General features: G+C 32.4%; 1 protein-coding gene and 1 non-coding gene across 2 annotated transcripts; both read left to right on the forward strand.

Annotated features, from left to right (window-relative positions):
- Positions 1-1,102: 1,102 nt before the first annotated feature.
- On the forward strand, positions 1,103-21,933 carry LOC126737093 (pyrimidodiazepine synthase-like). The gene is made up of 5 exons (XM_050441809.1): positions 1,103-1,318; positions 15,466-15,574; positions 18,334-18,556; positions 21,096-21,338; positions 21,402-21,933. The coding sequence occupies exons 1-5, from the start codon at positions 1,294-1,296 to the stop codon at positions 21,537-21,539; spliced, it is 738 nt and encodes a 245-aa protein (XP_050297766.1). The 5' UTR covers positions 1,103-1,293; the 3' UTR covers positions 21,540-21,933.
- Positions 15,841-15,913, forward strand: Trnaf-gaa (transfer RNA phenylalanine (anticodon GAA)). Its single transcript has one exon. It is a non-coding gene; the product is annotated as a tRNA-Phe (tRNA).
- Positions 21,934-24,081: the final 2,148 nt, after the last annotated feature.

Below are 24,081 nucleotides of genomic sequence, written 5' to 3' on the forward strand. Positions count from 1 at the left end.
CGTGTTCCGTCATGCCATAAAAATGTACTTGACGTATTTATTTATATTTTTTCCCTAAATATAAACTATCTAATACCTAAGATACATTTTCTTATTAAATTTACAATAAAAAGGCCAAAAATCTATCGAATTTGTTTACTTATAATACGAATTAATACAAGCTTCAAATTTGCAATCACGAATGTTATTTACTAGACGGATTTTGCAAAATCGTATGCTGTTTACGGAAGAGGACACACCAGCGTTCGGGCTAGAACCCATAGATAAAAGGGGTTTAATTTTTTGAATAATAGGGTTTTTTTTTTTGCTAGAACCGAATCGCGATCATGGACGTCGTTTACAAATACGCGTCCCGGTCTCCCCTACTCCCCTACTCGAAATGAAATAAAAATTATTACCCATTTCTGTCTGATACGTAATTTTTGTGATAAGATTATCATCTCTCGCAGAGTCCCTCTCTGTATAACCACACCAAATTAGCACTATATCGTTGATTGAAAAGGGAATCGCCTCTTCAATCAACGACTATATTAATTTGTTCATATTTCTGATTTGATTTGTTGGCTGCGTAGGTAGGTATTTTGGTTTGAAACTTTTTAATATAGCATAGGTTATAGGTAAACATAAATAAAGAAAATACTTGCCAGAAAAAGTAAAATAAAGATCCAGGTACTAGGTATGTGTATGTATTTAAAAAAATAAACTTAATTAATGGCGTTTAATTCGATAATTTTTGTTTCCAAATAACGCAGGAAAACGCAAAAAGCCTTTTCTTGGAGTATCTCCGAAAGCAGTAAGAATTTTTAAAATTTTTAAACCATATTATGAACCTTTAAATTCTATAAACGCTACAAAATTAAAATGAAAAAAAAAATGATAAAAACAATGAATTAAAAACATAATTTTCGATTTTGCTTGTCTGCCGTCATCTAGCAGCCACTAAAACAACCAATCCATAAAGCTCTATAAGCCGATATATTTGTTTGAACTATTTTCCTCTAGATGGCACTACAGTATAGGAAAATTCGAAAAATGTTGGGTGGCTGGTGGGGAAAAACTCCCCACTCCACATCTGTGACCTTCCGATTCTGAATCATTTTGTTTTCGTTGCTAGGAATCAGCTGTTTTCGCTTTTCGATCGCGTCATTCTCGTTTTTGTGGTTTTTGGGTTTGTAGAGTGCGCGACGCGTATAAAAATAAATCAATAAACGCCACCGGTCAATAGTTTTTGTTGCTTTAGCCCATATTTTCGTATACTTTTGGAGTCCAAACCGTATTTTTTGTAAATACAAGATGAACAGTCCGCATTTAGCAAGAGGTATGAATAATTAATCCATTTCTTCAATATTACTTAAGTTTTTAAGCCTAATAACTGTTATCATTTAAATGATTTATTAAAAACGATTGTACATAATGCAAAAACTAGGCATAAAAACTTCAAGTAAGAGATATCAGTAACTAGCTACATCTGAAAGGAATTCAATATTGTTGTATTTTGCACCCCACCACTGCCTATTTTTTTTCGTAAATTGATCCCCATAGCTATGTATTGAATTATTAGATCTGATAAAAAAATTATAAAGACCATGTTCCTATATTTAAAGTAATTTAATAAACTCATTTAAATTTGTGATAATCATAATCAATTATGATGATGATGATGCCCTAATGCCGCGAAACGCGTAACCTTTTAATAGACCCTTGAGTTATGAGACTTTGACTTTACTTTCTCCCCCCTTTGGTCATATATTTAAGTCTCTTTGAGAATAATAGATGATTATTTTGAATAATCAATTATAATTAAATCATCTTTATAATGAATATCTATTCTGCATGACAAGGTGAAGTGTCAATAGTGAATTAAGGTTTTATGAACAAATTGATCCTTTATTCAAAAACTTTTTTGCACATTGAGTGATCTTAATCATTGATTCTTGCACTTTTCTAATATGAATGCTAAATAAATATAGGTCAATTTTTAGTTTGTAATTAAAAAGTATATAAAATAAGCTAATTTTTAATAATAATAATAGTGATAATAATATTTGTATTCAATAAATTGTATAAACTTGTATTCAATGTTGATAAGACTTTTGTTCTGGGCTTTAACTGTAATGTAGAGGGTTTTTTGTTTGATGAGCAGAGCCCACTACATGGTAGGGATTATTGTCAATTTCTCGGCCTCTTCATTGATGAGAGTTTAAGGTTTGACAACCACGTTTCGGGCCTCGCTGCTAAACTTTCTTCTGGTTGTTTTGCAGTCAGGGTTGCCAGGCATGAGTTGGGGGGGTTGTTTGCTCGTTCAGTTTATTTCGCCTTAATAGACTCTCATATGTGTTATGGGTTGCCATTTTGGGGTTTGTGCTCCAAGGGACTCCTTAACATAATTTTTACTATTCAGCAAAAAGCGTTAAGGTATCTGTGTGGTGTTGGTCTGAGAGTCTCTTGTAAACCTCTTTTTGTAGCTGGAAGAATTTTAACAGTTTTCTCACTCTTTATATTGGAAACTGCAACACTCATACATAAGTCCGTAAGTCCACCATCCTGCACCAGTCATAATACTCGTCAAGTGGGCAACTTATCTCTTCCAATCCCCACCTCCTCACTTATGAGAAACTCTCTTATATTTATTAGTCATAAAATATTTAATCATGTTCCTTTTTCGATTAGGACTGTTACAGACCTTAAAAAGTTTAGGAGAGAACTAAAGAAATTAATCTTACCAAAAGCTTACTACAGCATTGAAGAGTATTTTAACGACTCATTTTAATATTTAAAATTAATTACATATCTGTTGATCAGATTTATTTTATTTTATTTTTTTTTTATTATTCTTGTTTTATGTTGGTTCTCGCCTTTTCTTTTCTTCTTTTTTTGGTTTTTTTCTTTGATCGTATCAAATATGCTTCTATGTACAATCAAAATCTGTATTCTGTTTTTGTCCTGTATCCTGTATAACCAAATAAATACTTGTATTATAAATTCTAGGATTAGGAAGCTTTTAGCACAAGTTTGTAAACTTAGCAAATAAAGTATATTTTGACTTTGACTTTGACTAATAGTGAAGAAATAGTCCATACTTGTAGTCGAGTCGTAGATTAAGGTAAAATAAAAATCCTGCAGTCTCCCTCTACTTATTTATTAAACATTCAGTTATTCAAAACTCGGGACATGTTTCAGACACAGTGGTGTCCTTCATGTTTTTTTTTTTTAATTTTTATTTTGGTATTTTTAATTTTATTTATACATATCATACTATTCGGTCCTTGTCACCAACAGAATGTAAACAAATAAATTTAAAAAAATTAATAATAATAAATAGAGGGTTTTTTAAAATAGAATCAAACCCTGGAGCATATATCTAATACCAATTTTTGAACCTTTTATCAAAGTATATAGATTTTAACTGTGAAATGTTAGACTGTGCTTTTATCCCATGATAATGGACACCACTGTGTCCGAAACATGTCCGGAGTTTTGAATAACTGAATGTTTAATAAATAAGTGGAGGAAGACTGCAGCATTTTCAGTTTACCTTAATGATAATAATGTTTATTAAAAACAATACTTACAATACTTACTAACCAGTATAATAAATAAAGACGTGAACATTTAGAAATATTACTGAAGCACACTGAGCACTTGTGAGTTATTTATTGAGTGATATGATCCAGTTAAATATCAAATTTAGTTAATTGTCCTTATTGGGTATACAGTCTATAGCCGGGATTAGAAAGGTCATTTCAGAGTACAATATGCAATAGTAATACATGTAAGTTGATATTTTAAAAGCCAATTGAAATAAAAGAATTCATTTGATGTAGGTATTTAAGATTTATTAAAATATCCAGTTTTTGGTTTTGCATTTGAAAGAGTCAAAGCTTTCAATCATTTGAGATTATGTTTGATTAGTCTTGGAGCATAATATTTTAAACTCCTTTGGCCATGAGTTTTACGAGTCATGGTTGGATATGCCAAGTTGTTTTGCCTAGTAGATATACTTTGGTTAATATTTAACTCTGTCTTGTTTTTCTTTATATATTTAAGGATTTCTAAGCAATAGAGTTGATGCAAATATGATATGTTACTTTGGGAAAACAGGTTTTCAGTGGGATGGGATAAATTCTATCTCTGCCAAAAATTATTTTAAAAAACCATTTTTGAATTGATTTTAATTTGTGTATATGGGTTTCAGAAATGCTTCCCCATCCCAAATAACCATAAACTAAATGACTTTCTACAGGGTCTTTCCCCATATATATTGACCTCCCCTATACAGGGATTAGGTGAAAAGTAAACAAAAGGAGGATTTAAGGTGGTTTTGGGGTTTTACTTAAAATTTTTGAATCATCAATTCAAATTTTTTTTTAAATTTGTCAAACAGTGGGCGGCCAGAGGCAGTGGTGCATATAGGTCTCCTAATGGACCCGTCATGCCCTGATTTCAAATATGTAACTTATTTTATCTTTCATATGTCTCCTATTTGCTGACAATTTAACTGTATAGACAAATTTGGCTCTCCTCTAGATATTGAAATTCTGCAAAATGCCATTAATATAATTTTTTTCTGGTGTGAATGACATGTCTCTTAACGTTAATAAATTTGGCTTCATGATATTCAGTAGAAAAAGGACTCTGTACCCTGTAGAGTACTTAATTAATAATTCAAGTCTAAGGCATGTTGATTTAGTAAAGGATCTTGAGTTTGTTAATGTAATATGGTCTCCTAACTATCAAATAAATATCAATAGAATTGAAAATGATCAGCACAAATTTGTCAAGTTCATGAGATTTATCCTTTCAAGATCAGGTAAACTTCTTTCTACTGAACAGACTATGACATGTCTATCACTTGTCAAGTAGAAGGGAGTACTATGATGTATGTTTTGCTTTTAAGGTTCTAAATGGTATAACAAGATGTTCTGACTGCCTTTGGCTCTCTTCTCAATCCATGTTCCATCTTACTCAACCCGAAATCATTCACTTCTCCATGTCCCTTTCTGCTGAACAACATATTGTTTACAGAATCCAGCAAACAGAATTTCTGCAACAGTCAACAAACACACAGAAAATTCTTCTCTTTGTGCCTTAAGAATTTCAATGCCAGTCAATTGAGTTCTTGTCTGATAAGTAGTGTTTTTGTATTAATTTGGATTCAACTAAGTTTGTTTAGAATTGGTCTAAAAGAATAGTAACTTATTATAGTTTAAATAGGTTTAATGGCGTTGAAGTTCGAGATAAACATAATGATATGATCTATTTTGTTAATTTTTTTTAAAGTCAAAAAAGTATGCATCTGGCAGTGAGAATAATAATAAGCTGCTAGTATGCCTTTCACTAACATGGCATATCCTCTGGCATTTTCACCACCGATAATCATTAATTTACTTTTTTGTTGAAAGCTGCAGGTTGGTGTTCCAGTTTGTGGGGTTTTCTCGAAGACTGAGTTGTTCTTTTCTGCTGTATGTATTTTTGCAATTTGTTGACACAGGTTTTTCACTTCCATTGAGCATGCTTCGTTGGCCTTCTCCTAAGTTTCAATTCTCGTAATCATATTTTTATGTAACTCGGCAACTTGCAGCATTGGATACTATGTCCACGAATGCCTATTGACAAGTTACTTCTGCAGGCATCTGCTGCGGTCTTCGTTTCTTTATTTGTGCTTAGAGGGTCCTCTAAAGTTTGCTCCAGCACCTGTTTTTCGTCATACAACTTAGAATGTTCTTTGTAGTTTGTGAGCTGTTGCCAAGAGAATTGAACGTTAAGCCTTTCTTTCGTCCAATGAGGTTCCTCCCTGTTGAAGAACCACAGGACTTTCGAAAGACACAGAGATACTTCAGGGTTACAAACCGTTACCAATAACGGTTTGTTTATATGTAGGCTCATTTAAATCTACACATCATGTTAAATTGATGCAAGAATTTGAAATGTAAAAGCATGACTCTTAATTAACTTCCTCACTTAAAAATGTTTATCATTAATTAATTTCATTAAAATTCTTTATGATAATTATTGCCTGTTTAAAATGAATAAATCAACTCAAGAGACCATCAACCATAAAATAAATGAAGAAATAATCATTAAAAAAAATGTCTGCTTGTATCACTGGGGGTAATGAACACTGTTAAAATAATGAGATATATATGTGCAAAGTTTTTGAGTAAAACACTTGCCATACTGCTGAGCAATGGTTTCTTAAGTGTTAAAGTAAACCTCAACATTTTCGAAGTCAATAATAGATAATGTTTTTAAGGAATTTCAGAAAATATATCATTCTTCTATTAGATTCTTATAATAATTTTATTTGGTTTAAGGTTTCTTTAATCTTCAAAGTCAAAAATACCTTTATTGTTACGTAACATCATCTGTTGTTAACAAAGCATTATATAAAACCTTAAAGATAGTTGACAACATAATCTTACAAAAATATAAAAATGTTAACAATTCTTACATATATAGAATATAGAACACACCCAAAGAAAGGGTAGTAAGAATTCACATTACGCTGCGCAAAACTCTTCACTGTCAAAAAATTGTATTTAAAAACTCGTCTAGAGAATAAAATGCTTTAGCAAGCAAAAGTTTCTTTATATTTTTCCTAAAACGTTTTTCACAATTTATTAGCCTTATATAAAGGGGTAGGTGGTTAAAAAGCCTTCTGCCCCGTACACAAAAGAGGACTTAATCTGCTCACTTTTTGGGATAGGCAGAGGTAAAGAGAAGGTTGTTCGGAGATTGTAACCCGAGGAGGAGGGCCAAGCTGATGGCGATATTTTTTGTGGATAAGACAAACAGTTTCTAAAATAAAAAGGCATGGCAATTTCAGGACAGAGTGTTTTAAAAATAATGGCCTACAGGGGCTACGAAAGGGAGCTGCACACATGTAGCGTATGGCTCTTTTTTGCAAAATAAATAGAGAGCTGAACAAATACTGAGAGCACACACCCCAAAGCACAATACCGTATCTCAGATGAGACTCAATAAGAGCATGGTAGGCAATTTTGCCCACATCAAGTCCCAGAGAATGTGTTATTACTCTAATAGCATAACAGTTGGATGATAACTTCCCTATTAAAGAGGAGATATGATTTTCAAATTCTAATTCCTTATCAATCGTCAGGCCCAAAAATTTGCATGTTTCAGAAGGACTTATTGTTTCATTTTGCAAAGTGACAGTTCCAAGGTTACATTTAAAAGTTAAAATATTAGTTTTAGAAATATTAAAAGTTAATCTATTAGATTCACACCATGACTTTACAAGAATTAAATCTTCATCAACGATATTCCTTAATCTCTTGGTGTCAGTGTCATGCCAAAGTAATGTTGTATCATCCGCAAAGATAGTAAATTTGCCCCTAATTGGAATTTGAGAGATATCATTGACATATTATAGCAGGAACAATATTGGTCCAGGAACAGAACCCTGGGGTACACCAGCATCCATATCCAGACGGGATGACATATCATTGTCAAAGAATACCCTTTGTGTTCTTCCAGATAGATAAGAACGAAACCAGTCGAGAGCAACTCCTCTGAATCCATAGGTTTCTAGCTTCTGCAGCAGTATTCTGTGACTTACACAGTCAAACGCCTTAGATAAGTCACAGAACACCGCCGCCGCACTCACCCCAGGGTTCAACCCCATGTACAGACTCTCCAAAAAATTGAAAATAGCATCAGATGTACCCAGTTTCGTCCGGAATCCAAATTGCTGATGGTTAAGAACATTATGCCGTTTCAGAAATTCCATCATCCTAGTTTTTACCAATCTTTCTACAAGCTTGCCAATCGTGGGAAGCAGGGCTATGGGTTTGAAATTTGATGGGTCATCATAGTTTCCACCCTTAAATAATGGTATAATCAAGGCATCCTTGAGTAAATGTGGAAAGGACCCACTTGAAAGTGAAACATTTATCACCTCAGCCAAAGAATCAAAGGTTGGTAGCGGTAGCGCTGTTAGGACCTTTAGTGACAGCCCATCCCATCCAGAGGAGTTCTTATTTTTCATTGAGGATAGAGCTTCCATTATTTCACTAGAATCTGTTGGTCTAAAGAAAAATGTTTCAGGCACCTTAATTTTGTGTAAGTATGAGCGCGGATCTCTAACAGACTGAGGCAATAATATTGATAGACCCAAAGCAACACCCTGGAAAAAATGATTAAGTGTTTCGGCCGACACCGTGCTATTAGAAACAGAAGGGTTCCCACGTTCGCCTCGTAAGTCATTAACAATTTTCCAAGACTCTCTAGACTTATTTCTTGATTGGTTTATTTTACTTGAGTAGTATAAGTTTTTTGCCAATTTCACTGTATCGCGGTAAATTTTGGGATATCAATTAAAGTAGGATATGAATTTGGAGTTGTCCAGGGCAAACTTTCTTATGGAGTGCAAACACCGAAGATTTTTACCAGAAACTAATAGACCCCTGCTATACCAGGGTCTTCTCCTTTTTTCCCTAATTGTCACCATGGGGAAAGTTGACTCAAAAACATCCACTAAAGTTGAATGGAAACTCTCAAAAGGATCACCGTTGTTAAGTATGATACCATTCCAGTCTATTGAATTACAACATTCTTTAAACTTACAGAAATTTTTTCTAGTGAACAACCTTCCACACTTTTTTTCTTGAGGTAGACTTTTTTTCACTTAGAAGAAAGGAACATAATACGGCCTCATGATCAGACAACCCGGCATTTACAATTCTACATGCAACCTGCGTTTCACAGAGCGTAGAGCAAACATAATCTAAAAGTGATGCTGAATTAGCAGTGATGCGAGTAGGTTGGTCAACATGCAAAGTTAAATTAAAAGATTTCAGCACTCTATGTATTGACAAATGATTGTTAGAGTTATTGCAGTCTAAAAAATTTACATTAATGTCACCTGTCAATATTAGTGATGCATTTACCGATATTTGGCTTAAAATGTTATATAATTTATCAATAAAACTACTAAAATTACTCGAGGGTGACCTGTAAAGGCCTAAAATGTACAAATTTAATTCTTTAGAATAAACAATGCAAAATTCAAAAGTTTTTTCTTCCAGGAGATACTCAAACTTGGTTATATCAACAAAGTTATATCTTTCTAAAAACTTATTCTCTATTAATATCAAAGTTGCACCATGATTATACTGAGTACGGCAATAGATGGATGCGAGAGCATAACTTTCTATAAAAAAAGGTTCACCCTGTTTGAGCCAATGTTCAAAATTTCATCTTTTAATGTGCAATGATGTAGAATATGATTGAAAACACCATGTGATAAAAAAGTCAGATCTTTAACTTATAAAAATTACCCTTGAGGAAATAAAACCTTCTGAAACAAGTAAATAGTTTTTAAATAGTAACCAGAAATTTTATTTCATGTTAAATCAAATTTTTTTTAAAAATTGCTATTCAAAAATAAATGTTGCCAAATAGATGCTTAAGAATTTATATTAAAAGATATTGACCAGATATATGTTGATAAGAGACCTATAGAGAAAAAACATCTCGTTGGCACTGCTGAGGAGATGATCTCTGCTCTTCCCACTGCATATGGATGTTTCTTTGATTATCTAGTGCAGCTCCTATAAGGAATGATCTACATTTCATCTTTGGAACTCCAGCTTTAGTTGATCGGAGGAGCATTATTAATTCTACGAAGAACTAAAGACGTTTTTGACTTAAAAACATAAAAACAATGAAAAATAATACAATTTATCCAATAATCAATATTATTAGCTTGTGCACTACTGCATGTACTTTATACTACCAAGTGTTCCGAAGATGGCGATTCAAATATGTGCCATGTACAAGAACAAGGGCTGTAGAAGTGAACACATATTCTGCAGGCGTATATCAATACTTCCTATTTTTTCTAAATTTTATGAAAATGTACTGAAGAACTTTTAAAGAATAGTTTGAAGCAAATCGGCTATTTATTCAAAATCATTGTGGTATTCGCAATGATCTACCACTGTTGCTACAAGTTCACACGCAGCTCACATTCTTGGAGCGTAATTCAAATACTGTTTCCTAATTTTCTGACGTAACAAAGGAATTTGACTGTGTCTCCCATCTTTTACATTAAATCATAATTTTGCAAGAGTAACTTTTTTTTCCAAATCAAATGGAGAATCTAACAGTTGACTTCTTATAAAAAATATTTTATCACCTCGCAGATTTGAGACAAAAAAGGACCAAGTTTCTCCGTATGTTACGCCAGTGGCAATTTTTTTTTAAATTGGCTTCATCAGTAATTGACAATTCACTACAATAATCTGCATGCGAAATTTAATTAAAATTGAGGTAGTTTAAAAGTTATGATAAATAAACAAATAATTATTCTTAACTTTACCACCCTGTATCTTCGTTATTAAACATTTCTGAGAAAAATTTTATAATGTTTCTTTCTTTTAAAATTGTTTATTTCTTTTTAAATTCTCTATCACGTATTAAAATTAATGACGTTTAAACTGGACCACCCTGTATATAAGGTATCTGTACTTGTTAGTATATCATAATTAAATAATACTTTTAGAACTTCATTGCCCCTAAGTACCCCTTTAAGATATATATAATACTTTGATCCAGTTATGACATGTGGATAATCTGTGTAAAAAACAGGTCAACTGTCGTATATCTTATAAGGACCGGACCTTTGTTTCTCGACTTCTTTTTTACTTAAAAGCTTTCCAAGCAGGAAAGCTTTATTTGACTGTGTGTTATGACTGTACCATAATTATACGTAATATGTATATGTGCTTGTGTTATGTTAAGACTAATCTGAATACCGCGTTCACCGTCACTTGTCACGATTATCCAACCGGATAAAGGGATAGCTTTGCCGGGCTTTCCATAGGCTTGTGAGGTCTAGGAATGGCGCTGGTGGTCACTCTTCAATGCTCTTTCATCCCAATATTCCCCCTCTGGAAACAAATGTTTTTAAAAAGGGCCTGAGAGGATTTTTTATTGCTCAGAGTTCTTATCCCTTTTGGGAGTACTTTATCTATACTTTTTATTTAATATGATAATGTAGTGTAGTAATAAAAGAAATCAATTTGTTATTTTAATCTTCAATGTAATATAATTGTTGTTGACAGTTTTTATTATTAGTGTACCATTTATATTGACTTGTATAATACTATTATCTGTAATTTGTATAAATAGATTGATTTCATTTTAATATATCTAGAGGAATATGTTTTTCATATAACTGAAACTAGTCCAGAAAACTAATCATTCGTTTTTTTCAACTAAAATATAAACCTAATAATAATAAGTTTATTTAAGAAAATACAGTAAAATAAAGTTTAAAATTAAAATGTCTGAAAAACAAACAAGAAAACAATGGCCCACAAAAGGTTAACCTTGGCAGGGGTTTATGAATACACAGAGTAATAATTTAAACAAAGTAGTTTTTTAAATAAAAAAGTATATATTACACTAATAACGATAAAAAGTATTTATGCTATTCGAGTTTCTACTCCTAAGTAGTGCTAAAATACGTTTAAATAACAATTTTCAAGTTGATAGCATTAAACGAATGATAAAGTCTTGGAAGTATAATAGCCAAGTTGGTAGTGAAATCTATCAAAATAGGGTTTTGCTTCTAAATCAGGAAAAAATAGTAACAAATTAGGGTTTATTTATAATACCACTTGAATGTTTATTTTTATAGTCTATGATATATTCAATATACTGTTTAGATTGGCTTAGAATTCACTCATTTAATTGCACTTTAAACAAATACAGGGTGGTCCGGTTTCGATGGCGGAAAATTAAATGACCGACGGAGAACGAAAAAATAATAAGTTTACTATTATAAATAATATTCGAAAAATGATTCGTTAAAAAATTACAGGGTGTCAAAATTCTAATTAAAAAAATCAATTTTTTTTATTTTTCTTAAACCCCTTTAGATATTTTAATGAAATTTGGCACGTTTGGACAGTTAATCAAGACGCATCTTTTTGTGCAAAAATTATTAATTTTATTTACCAGTGGCGTGTGTGCGGGCCGATCTTCATACAATTTTAATTAATTTTAATTAAAAAAATGATGCGCCACTGTTTTTTTTTTCATTTCTTTTTTTTTATGAAATCCTTGTTTAATTTAAAATAAAAAACATCTCTTTACTTTTTGCGAGTAAAAATGCTGATTTATAAAAACACATAAGATAACACATTTAATTCGTTTAAAAACAATAACAAAATAAAAACAATTAATAATTAAAGAAGTTGTTCAAAATGCAGCCCACTGACCTCAATACATTTTCTACACCGAGTTATTAAGGAGTTTATTGCAGCCAGTACCACAAAATGTTGATTTTGCATGTCATTACATGCTTCCTGAATTCTTAAGATTAATTCCTCTCTGTTAAATACGGGATTAGCGTAAACTTTATCCTTAATGTTTCCCCAAACGTAAAAATCTAGTGGATTAAGATCCGGTGACCTGGGTGGCCAGGGTATTGGTCCAATACCATTTTGATCATTAAGATCATTCCTCCCTAGCCGGCCAATCCACCTTCGAGGGTAATTATTATTAAGCCAGTTTCTTACACCTATTCCAAAATGTGTGGGGGGAGGAGGGCTCCATCCAGTTGTATCCAACTTTCATGTCTCAAATTAATGGGTAAGTCCTCAATGTAGTCCGTCCGGCAGGCTATTATTTAAAAACTCCAGAAATAGTTGTGAGTTTAGCCTTGGAGGTAGGAAATGCGGACCACAAACATTATCACGAATAACGCCCAACCAAACATTAACGGAAAATTCATTTTGAAACGATCTTGGCCGAATTGCATGAGGATTCTGTTGTGCCCAAACATGAATGTTATGAAAATTTATCCCTCCGCGTCTTGTAAAACAAGACTCATCCGTCCAAAGTATCTTGAATAAAAAGTCGGGATTTTCCTCTGTTGAGTTTAAAAGCCAGTGACAAAATCTTACTCTCTTTTCAGCATCACCAGGGTGTAAACCCTGAACAGGCTGTAGTTGATATGCATGCCTGTGGTCAGCGTGTAAGGTTCGCAATATTTGAGATTTAGGAATTTGTAGTTGTTGAGCTGCCTTGCAAGAGCTCAGCCTTGGATTATTATCAAAAGTGCGCAGTACACGATTTTCATTATTATTTCTCTGGTTTCGGTATTGTTCATTATTACCACGTAGACCAAAGTTCCTAAAATTTTGATGTGTTCTAATGAACACGCGAGCATCTGGAATTCTTCTATTTAGATACCGTCTTCGATATTCACGAATTGCCGCTTCCGCATTTCCATCACAAAATCCATAACAGAAATGAATATCAGCGTATTTATTACTTGAAAAACGCATTTTTCACAATACTTTTAACAACACTGTTAACAATAGCAAAATTAATAATTTAACCAACGCAATAATTTGACGTAGTATTTTCATATTTTTTATTTAATAAAATAAAATCAGCATTTATAAAAAATTATTTTTTTACTCGCAAACAGTGTGTCGTACGACAAAAAGTAAAGAGATGTTTTTTATTTTAAATTAAACAAGGATTTCATAAAAAAAAGAAATTTAAAAAAAAACCAATGGCGCATCATTTTTTTAATTAAAATTGTATGAAGATCGGCCCGCACACACGCCACTGGTGAATAAATTTAATAATTTCATTAAAGTATCTAAAGGGGTTTAAGAAAAATAAAAAAAATTGATTTTTTTAATTAGAATTTTGACACCCTGTAATTTTTTAACGAATCATTTTTCGAATATTATTTATAATAGCAAACTTATTATTTTTTCGTTCTCCGTCGGCCATTTAATTTTCCGCCATCGAAACCGGACCACCCTGTATATAGAATTAATTTCAAAAAGACCAGCAGGCAGTACTGAATGAATTTTTGGACTCAGATACAAGTAGAAACGCTTCCCTAATGTGGTGTTTATATTTGGTAGGTAGCCAGTTAGGTGTTTTGAGCGAATAGTGTACGGGTGTGTAATTAATGATAGTGTATCTTTCTTCATATCTTTGTATTGCTTTATTGCTACAGATTGGAAAAATTGCTGCCTTAGGAAAAATTACTTAAAAAATGTTGAAATTTAATGTTTTTATTTTGAACTATTACTATATCTTATCTTGTTTTATGATGTAATAAAATTTCACATATTATAAAAAAATATCCTATTGGTTAAATATACGTATATTTTTATTAAAACTCATCATATAATAATTATTTTAGGGGACATTGGCATAGGATGCGAAGAATGGCCGCAATCAAATAGACGATGCTATAATACACGCCTGTATTTCAAAATTATTCGTGTTTTGACCCGGTTTTTTGAGAACCGATAAATTTAATGTTTATTTTTGGACGCCTACCTCATTCATGAATACTCTCATCATGTTCATAGTTGCTATTCTTGCCACAATCAAAGAGACGATTACCTAAGTTACCAAACAAATTTTATTTATATAAAGGAAATATGTAAATTTCTCTTTGCCCTACTTTTAAGTTTTCGGTATACTGAAAACATCTGAATGCACCCACACTTAAAAAGAGTGTATGAACAATGAACTATAGGATTTACAGAACCGTTATATACCTATTAGTCATAATACCAAAGTACATAATAACTTTCCTTGGAGCCTTATGTTGCCTTGTTTTTAATTCAAGGTCTATAGACATGAAATTTTTGTTATTAGTTTATTTTATAGCACACAAACTTAATTTTCCGAGGTGTATTTCTGAAGCTTTTCATTTTTTATAAGAATTAGACAGCTGATGAGATAAAATAATGTATCAATTTTTGTAAAACTAACAAAATAATGCATTATACCGTCTATTGCGCACATTTACATATAAAATTGGCGAACATAAATCTATTTTTAGCTATTATTAACACTGCAGTAGCGAAAGTAAACAAACCATGCTGTTAGCACACACATATGAAGGTAAACGGTAAATGAAAATAATCGTAGTTGCAACTGATAATATTATTCCCAAAATGTTATTTTGATGAAGAAAAATTCAATATTCTTGCTATTTTCAGACATGATATCATCTTAAGACCTACAACGAATCTTATTTAGTCTCTACACCAGAAATTCTTTTTGTTTCTTTTCTTAAATTAGATTGATTTTTGAGTCAACAAACTCTCGAATACTTTTGTTTTCACAAGATATAATTTTTGCACAAATTGCCCTATTATAAGTATATAGTAACAATAGAAAACAATAGTATTATAGTAACAATAGAAAAATAATAGAAACTAAAATGGTAGCCAAACCAAGAATCTTTATGTATTCATGTGCAATACCTTATTTGGAGTAGTTTATGGGTTTCTTTCTTACCTGGTGACACATATCTGGTGCAATCAACTTTCTTTGTTATGATGATGATAATTTTCTTTGTAGTGAATCATACCAAAAACATGAAATGTTTTGCCTTATACTTATTGTAGAATATTTTTATAAAACAACTATCATAACGTTGGTCATTTACAGGTTCAAGGCAGCCCTCTCCACCACCGAAGGGCAAGCTACGCTTATACAGCAACAGATTTTGTCCCTATGCCCAAAGGGTCATGTTGGTATTAGATGCTAAAAAGATTGCGTAAGTTTTTCCAATACAACATTTTTTATTTAACTAAGAATATAAAAAGAAATCGATGTCAAATTAATATGAAAGCCCATAAGTGTATCTTTAAATGAATGCTTGATTGCCAAATACTAAACAGCCATACAAAACAAAATCTAAACCGTGTGTGCTCGTATAAACGTGATAATTGACATACTTATTTACGTGCCCAATGCAAAAACTCTACACGTTAAATTAGTCGCAGTATGGCATGTATTTCGTTTTGTAAATTGGAATTGTCAGCCGAAATAGCTCAGTTGGGAGAGCGTTAGACTGAAGATCTAAAGGTCCCTGGTTCGATCCCGGGTTTCGGCAAAACTTTTTATTTTTCTTTCTGTTTTCAATTTTGATAATGTCGAATAGAAAATGAATGTTTAAAAAAAAAATTTTTTTTGGAATTAGAGCCAAAAGATTAAATTTTTTTTGTTTCGAAGTTCAACTATAAAGAAAACTTTTTGGAAATTGAACTTAAATCACGTAAGAAAATGAATAAATCCACCATTTGAAATTCTGCGTTAAACCGTTTCTATACATACAGTGCCGGCCAAAAGTGGAGAAACTTTTAATATTTTTATTTTTTTCTTATTAAAACTAATTCGAAGTAATTGTAAATAATGTTTATGGTTATATCTAATAGTGACGAAAATAATTTAAAAAAAAAAATTGAAAATAAATAGTTTATTACAAAATATGCAAACAAAATTTATTTTCTCTAATAACAAAAATGGAGAACTTTTTATTTTTATGACATAATTATGTTATAATACAAAATGTGCATAAAAGCACACTAATACTTTGTGGCATAACCGTTATTCTTCACAACTTCACTACACCGTCTTGTCATAGATTCAAGAAGATTGTGTATAATATCTCCGGAAATTTCACTCCATGCTTCTTTTAGGACTTGGAATAATTCGTCTTTATTTCGGAACTTATTCGGATTTTTTTGTCGAACTTTTTTGTCTAGGCGCTCCCACAAGTTCTCGATGGGATTTAAATCTGGACTTTGAGCTGGCCACTTCAGAACTTGAATTTGTTGAGAGGTTAGGAAATTTTTAACAATTTTAGAAGTGTGCTTGGCGTCGTTATCATGCTGGAATTTCCAAATTAACGGCAAATTATCCTCGGCGTAGGGAAGCATATTATTCCTTAAGATGTTTAGATAATATTGGCTATTCATGATCCCATCTATTCTCACCAGTGGACCAACGCCATGCCCGGAAAAACATCCCCACACCAACACATTACCGCCTCCATGTTTGATTGTGGGAATAGTGTACTTTGGGTTGAATTTTTCATTCTCGGGACGTCTAATCCATCTCATATCATCTGACCCAAATAAATTGAACTTACTTTCATCTGACCATAAAACGTTTTTCCAACCAATACTTACCTATAATTAGGTAAGTATTCTTTTGCGAATCTTAAACGAATTTGTCTATTTTTCGTTGAAATGAAAGTTTTTTTTACCGGTCTCCTGGCTTTTAAGTTGGCGTCACATAAACGTCTTCGAATAGATCAAACTGAAAGGGAAATGCTGGGATATGCCTTTTTTATATCTTCGGCGGAGAAAAATGGATTTCTTATAGAACATTTTCTAATTAGCTTGTCAGTTGCAGATGCTGTTTTTTTGGGTCTACCTGGCTTAGAGATGCTGGCAGTAGTGCCTCTAGTTTACCACAATTTGATTTGTTTACAAATGACACTTTTATGAAGATCAAGTTCTCTAACGATTGTTACTTGTTTCACTCCCGTATTGTGCTTCTCAATTATAAGTTTTTTTATTTGTTCAGATAAATTTATACCTCGAGGTATTTTAATAGTAAATAGGCTTCTTCACAATCCAAAAAGGAACTGCTTCAAACGAGACCTATTTAATACAAAAAGTTTCTTTATTTATGTCCTCAAGTAAAAAAAACATTGTTTACTATTTACATTCCTGTGATAAATATTTAAACTGTTTTGGTATGAATTTATGGCTTAGGCTAAGCTAAACAATTTTAATACATGGTGTCACAAAAATTTTGAATAGATTATTAAATTAGAAAATAAATTAAAAGTTTCTCTACTTTTGGCTGACACTGTATAACTAGGTGCATCATTTGCTTTACAAACAATACAAATCCATGAACGTAACGGCACGTCAGACATTGACTATTAGGTCACAGAATAGCCCCGAATTCGGGGTTATTCTGTGCTATTAGGTTTAGTTTTGAAATCTGATATGTCAGAGTTCCTGAAACAAACTGCCCGCTGTAAACTTATTGTAATTTAGTAATAAATGAGGCAACGTTTCTTGACGATTGAAAAAATCGAAATATACATAAAAAAGTTGTTAAAAGTTTAATATGGCAGTGTGAATGAATTAAAAAGATAATAGTAGTTTTTTTGGCCAGATATAAAAGTTCAACAAAAACTCAAAAAAGACTTTTCTTTTTCTTATTCTTTTCCAATTGGAACTTTGTACACAAGTTGTCTTGTTAAAAAAGTCGATATGTCAATTTTTATATACATCATTTTGTAGCCTTCATTACATTTTCTCGCCGTTTTGTAAAAAGCTGTTTAATTACCTCATCCCAACATAAAAAAATAAAAATATTATTAAACATTTAAATGAAAATAGCTGCGCAATTTTTTTCGTTCTCTCAGAATTATATGTATGGTATGTATCATATAAATTTTGATCAAAAATATCTAATTTAAAGATTCATTAATAAGACATGTTCATATTTTAGTTATGATGTGGTCAACATTAAGCTCTACAGTAAACCAGAATGGTTCTATGATGTGTGTCCAAGCGGTAGAATCCCCGCACTAGAACTCGAAACTGGCGACGTACTCTATGACAGTTTGGTGATTGCGGATTATTTAGACGAAAAATATCGGGCTCATCATCTACACAGCCAGGACCCATTACAGAAAGCCAAGGATAAATTATTGATTGAGGAATTTAGTAGAGTAAGTAACAGTAGATTAAAGTCACCTTTTTAATGGTTATAAAAAATACTTAATACTAGTTAGATAGCAGGTAGAGTTAAATAGGATATTGGAAAAAGAAATTTAATCTACCTGAAAAATCTTTATCTGTTTAGCCAAAATGAAGAATTGGAAATTTGAACTTTATAAGACTTTTTTGTTGTGGGTATAACCATGATTACTCTTGGTTACAAAATTGTCTCTAACTCGGGAAGTTTTGAAGTACAACATTCTTATATTAAACTAGTCATAAGAATTCCTCTTTCTTTGACTAACAGACTCTTAAGAATATTCTTATTAATTCGAAAATATTCTCACGAATAATAAAATATCGCCATTCAAAACCAAATCCTTCACCCTTATTTTTAACTTCAAAACCTTCAGAAGGTGCTTATATCTGTATTTACAAAAAACCGAAATGTCTATGGCATGAATTTTAAACGTGTGCTCGTGAAAGGTAATATGTTCTCTTTTTCTCTGAAACTAAAATATAAATGGATCCTTCAGAAAACACCACTACCAAAAAATTTATTAACATTTAAAGATTGGTAGAACTTGGATGGTATATTCTCTGAACGATCTGTGTTGTCAAAGGTATTGAGTAATAATTCTTTCAAATGAGAGAATCCCTGAAAACAGCTTAAATACAGGGTGTTTCAGAACTATGGGATCAAACTTCTAGGGGTTGTTCAGTGCAACAGTAGAATGAGTATAGGAACCCATGTCCGGAAATGTATCACTACGGCCCTAAGACGCGTTTAAATTTAGAAAAAATATTAATTACCTAAATAGGATCTGATACATTTATTTTACCTTTTGTATATGATACCATCACAACAATTGTTCAAAATGTCTTCCTCCAACCTCAATACACCGATTTAAACGCCGCACATGATTTCGGCGGACTACACTACAAATTTGATCCTCGTTTTGAAGGATTTCAAATGCTGCTGATATTCGTCCAATTAAGTCTAGCTTTGATTCTACTGCAGTTTCGTAGACTAAAGACTTTACCTGTCCCCACAAGAAAAAATCGAACGACGTTAAATCGGGTGACCTAGGAGGCCAAGAAACTGCTCCGCCTCTGGAAATCCAACGGTGCCCAAACCGCTGAGCCAGCACTGAGTACTTGTACAGCAAAGTGAGCCGGCGCTCCATCATGCTGAAACCACATTTGCAGTCTAACGATTAGTGGAACATTTTCAAGGAGTTCTGGGAGAACTTCCTCTAAGAAACGCAGATAAATAGGTCCTGTTAACCGTTCCGGTAGGTCCAATTAAATAATCATCAACAATGCCTGCCCATACGTTGACAGACCAACGATTCTGATGTTTTCTTGGAAATATTGCATAAGGATTTTCTTCGTCCCAAACATGGCTATTTCTACTATTAAAAATACCGTCTCTTGTGAAAGAGGCTTCATCGGTCCACAAAACATATCGTAAAAAATGTGGTTGTGCAATGGTGTGATCCAGAAGCCATCGACAAAATTGAACTCTAGGATGATAATCGGCTGTAGTCATACCTTGAACTTTCTGGAAGTGGTAAGGATGGAGTTGTTGCTCGTGTAGTACCCGCCAGACAGAAGCGTTACTCGTATTCATATTCTTAGCGACGTCACGTGTGCTATTTGATGGTTCATCGGCAACTCGCTGAAGCACCTCTTCTTCAAATTCGACCGTTCTTACGGTTCAAGCAACACCAGTATCATGCATCTTGGTCTTAAACATGCCTGTCTCAGCGAGACGCCGATGAACCGCAATAAACTTGTTGTATCCAGGATGCTGTCGTTCGGGATAACGTTCATGATACAAGCGCGATGCTGCTCGTGCATTGCAGTTTGTTGCTCCGTATGCCAAATGCATATCCGCCAATTCTTGATTGGTAAAGTTTTCCATTAGCAATAAATGTTTAAAAATTGTAAGCTATAAAATTTTTAAACATGACATTGAGAATTGACATTGATAAGCGTTGATTTTAAACAATTGTTGTTATGGTATCATGTACAAAAGGTAAAAATAAATGCAGCAGATCCTATTTAGGTAATTATTGTTTTTTATAAATTTTAACGCGTCTTAGGGCCGTAGTGGCGTAGTGACGCATTTCCGGACATGGGTTCCTATACTCAAATAGATGCTTCCGTTGCACTGAACAACCCTCAGAAGTTTGATCCCATAGTTCTGAAACACCCTGTATATTAGGTATATTTTCTTCAGCTTTTCACCTTTTGCATTTTAAATAGTGTAGAATGGCTTTTTATATGGTTAAACAAATACACAAATTACAACTCATAACTTATAAATACATAAATTAATACGTCTCGCCATAATCGAGTCACGTCATAATCTCTATTTCTCAATCACTTATGCCAACCTAACAAAACGTATTAACTGTCAACACATATGACGTTATATCTAAAGGCGCGAAATTCAAATTTTAAAATTAAATATTACAGTAGTATTTTCTAAATGTACTCTGTTGTTTTTTCTACAATAACACATAGATTTGGAATTAATTTTAGATAGTCAACGCGACTTCTCGATGCATACAAAGTATTGGTCGTGGTCTGGACAGTGACGACGTAATAGTCAATGGCCTCGCGCGTTTCGAACATGAACTCGCCAATAATAGAGGCACGCCATTCTTCGGTGGTGTAAAGCCGGGAATGTTAGACTTGATGATCTGGCCTTGGTGCGAAAGAGCCGAAATTCTCAAATTTTTCGGTTCAGTCAATTTGCTGAATAAGGACAAATACAAGAAACTGGTAAGTCTGATAAAGTTCTACTATTGCCTGTAAGTTTTTTTTAATATTATTTTTCGCTCAAAGATGGAATGGTCCAGAAGGATGTCTGAGGAACCCAGCGTAAAAAGAAGCATGATGGACTCCGACACACATATTAAATATTTGCAATCTTACAGGGCCGGAAGACCAGATTACGATATGATACTTAATTCTACCAATTAAAACGTAATAATAATAATATATCATAATATGCACTATGAGCACAAAATTACATGAAATATGTGTTTTTTTTTGGTAAAACATATGTTGGTACAATTGTTCATAATATATTTATCATCGTTGGTGTTTATTTATCACAAAGTGATAACGAATAATGCAAGCTTACCCATAAGCATTTTTTAGATATAAGTTCTGAATTAAAACGATTAAACATTACTAACTACTAGGTAGACAAAATGAAATCTATATTAATGTTAAAGCTATAATATTATTATTTGAAGTTATTGTCTAGACTGGCAGTTGAGTTGAGGGCAATCGATGTTTAAGATATAACGTTAAAGGCATTTATGTTGGTTATAAATATTTTTGAGATTATTTAATAAAGTATTTCAGTTTGTACGAATGTTTTATTGTATTTCTTTTACACAAAATCAATATTCATATTAGAGGAATGTATCGCACCTAAATAGAAGGTAACGTTTAAAATAGACACAAAATGTTAAATAATTAAAAATATTTGTGTTACGAAGTATTGGGTAGGATCAAAAAGTAATAGTACTGAATTAATTTAAATTGTTTTATTAGACTATTGGTAGGAATCCTTATGAATCTTCGAAATAGCATCCTTGTACTTCGACAAAATGCATATAACGCAGTAGCGGTTCGTCCTGGGCCAGAGAGCCATGACACAGGTCGTAAAATGTATTAATCATGATATTTAAATTTGGAAATATTTTTAAAATTTACTTTCATTTCAATAATAACTACAATACCTACCTGAAACCAAACAACTGAAAAATGGAATCTTAAATCGAACTCATTAATAGTGATTTTAAGCAACAGCATATTTTAGATTATATATAATCTCTTGCACATGATCCTGCGAAATGTCCTTATCTTAAACTTAGTGTCTTGGGACCAACTTTCTTTGGTTTGTTGGACTCTGAAGCAAATAGATTTTTTTTGGTTCGGTTGGCTGAGAAAAGATTTAATGTTTAAGTTTGTCTTTCGATAGAAACAGAAGTACAACTTCTAGAATGTAGCTTTAAATGAGATCTGTGGCTGTATTGATGTGCAGTATCAGCACGTATGAGGAACAGAAGTGTTGTTAAGTTATTTGATTTGTATGTAGTTCCTAAATTGAGGTATGCAATTAAGCTTAGATTGTTGGAAATATATGGGTTCCAGTTTCCAGACGTTCGCGGTGGAGATTTTTCAGTTCGCAAATTAATTGTCTATGATGAAGATTTGACTGTTGAACAAATTCAACATGTCTGTAATATAGTGTCTACATTAAGATTACAAATAATTATATATTAAGCAAAAGTATTACCCTGTTTCTCCTTATATACAAAAAATTATCAATTAATAGTTAGATAAAATGCTTCAGGATGGTATTGCTTAGCTTTCAAAGTCAGCTTGGTCATCTTCAGTATTGCATGTTTCAAACTAAAATTCAAACCAAATGGTGAACAAAGAATTTGAGTTAATTTTAGGAAGTAAAAGAAAGTATATATACCATATATCTCTACAACTTTGGATAAACTTGGTGGTGCGCGATACACGTCATGTTCGGATTTTAAGAACGCTTGTTGACAAGTGGACAAATTGGCAATGTCTTGTTGGTTGGAAGAAAAGAGTAAACTATATACGGCTTTTACTCTTATTGGTATTCCTGAATTTACTTGTTTACCTTTTGGACTTCATATATATTTTTGGATCAGATTTAGACTAAGTGCTTGGTTACTTTGAAAATGTAGTACTTCTGATCTTTAGTCACATATTCAGGTTTTAGGTAAGATTTTTAATCAGTTTTATATCTGAATTAAAATATTTGGGTTATATAATAAATAAACAAGGTATATCTGTTGATCCAGCTAAGTTAGAATTACTAGTTACTAGAATTGCAACTCCAAAAGGTGTTCGGGATATTAAACCAATTATTGGAATGGCTAGCTATTATTAAACACTGATTCCTTCTTTTGCCTCAATTATTGCTTCCCTCATTAATCTTCTTCGTAAAAAAAAATAAATTTAACTGGAATAAGAGTTGTGGACAAGCTTTATATCTGCTCTAATTCTAGATTGCCCAAATTTGTATGAGTAACTTATTTTGCAAATTCTTCCTCTTATATGAAAACAGTTGCGTTTATGTTTAACACCAAGCAAGATGACGTCTCTCAACTGATCGATCTTCAGAATGTTTATTGTCTGTTTATGTGAAAAAATTGTATTTAAAAAAAAATAATTGATGTATCTCTTGTGTAGTGTTTCTATTTATTGTGGGATTACCACTGATTGGTAAATGCCTCAGAAAGCTGGGATTAAACCTTCGAAACGTGGCGTTAAACTGATAGTGTTTCATTCCTACTCCTAAGCTTCAACGAACCCTAACGGGTTACGTTACAAAGAAAATAGTCAAGTTTTTTTATGTTAAAAATATTGGCCGGTTAGGATCAATAAATAATACTTAGTACTAAATTAATTTTAATTATTTTATTGGTATAAATTCCTTACTAGTATTTGAAATAGCATCCTTGTGCTT

The sequence above is a fragment of the Anthonomus grandis genome, chromosome 1, assembly GCF_022605725.1.
Source record: "Anthonomus grandis grandis chromosome 1, icAntGran1.3, whole genome shotgun sequence".
NCBI classification, from domain to species: Eukaryota; Metazoa; Arthropoda; class Insecta; order Coleoptera; family Curculionidae; genus Anthonomus; species Anthonomus grandis.

Coding starts and splice junctions, on each gene's coding strand:
- LOC126737093 (XM_050441809.1), top strand. CDS start 1,294: ATGAACAGTCCGCATTTAGCAAGAG. Junction 1,319..15,465: donor CAGTCCGCATTTAGCAAGAG/GTATGAATAATT, acceptor GGTCATTTACAG/GTTCAAGGCAGCCCTCTCCA. Junction 15,575..18,333: donor TTAGATGCTAAAAAGATTGC/GTAAGTTTTTCC, acceptor TTCATATTTTAG/TTATGATGTGGTCAACATTA.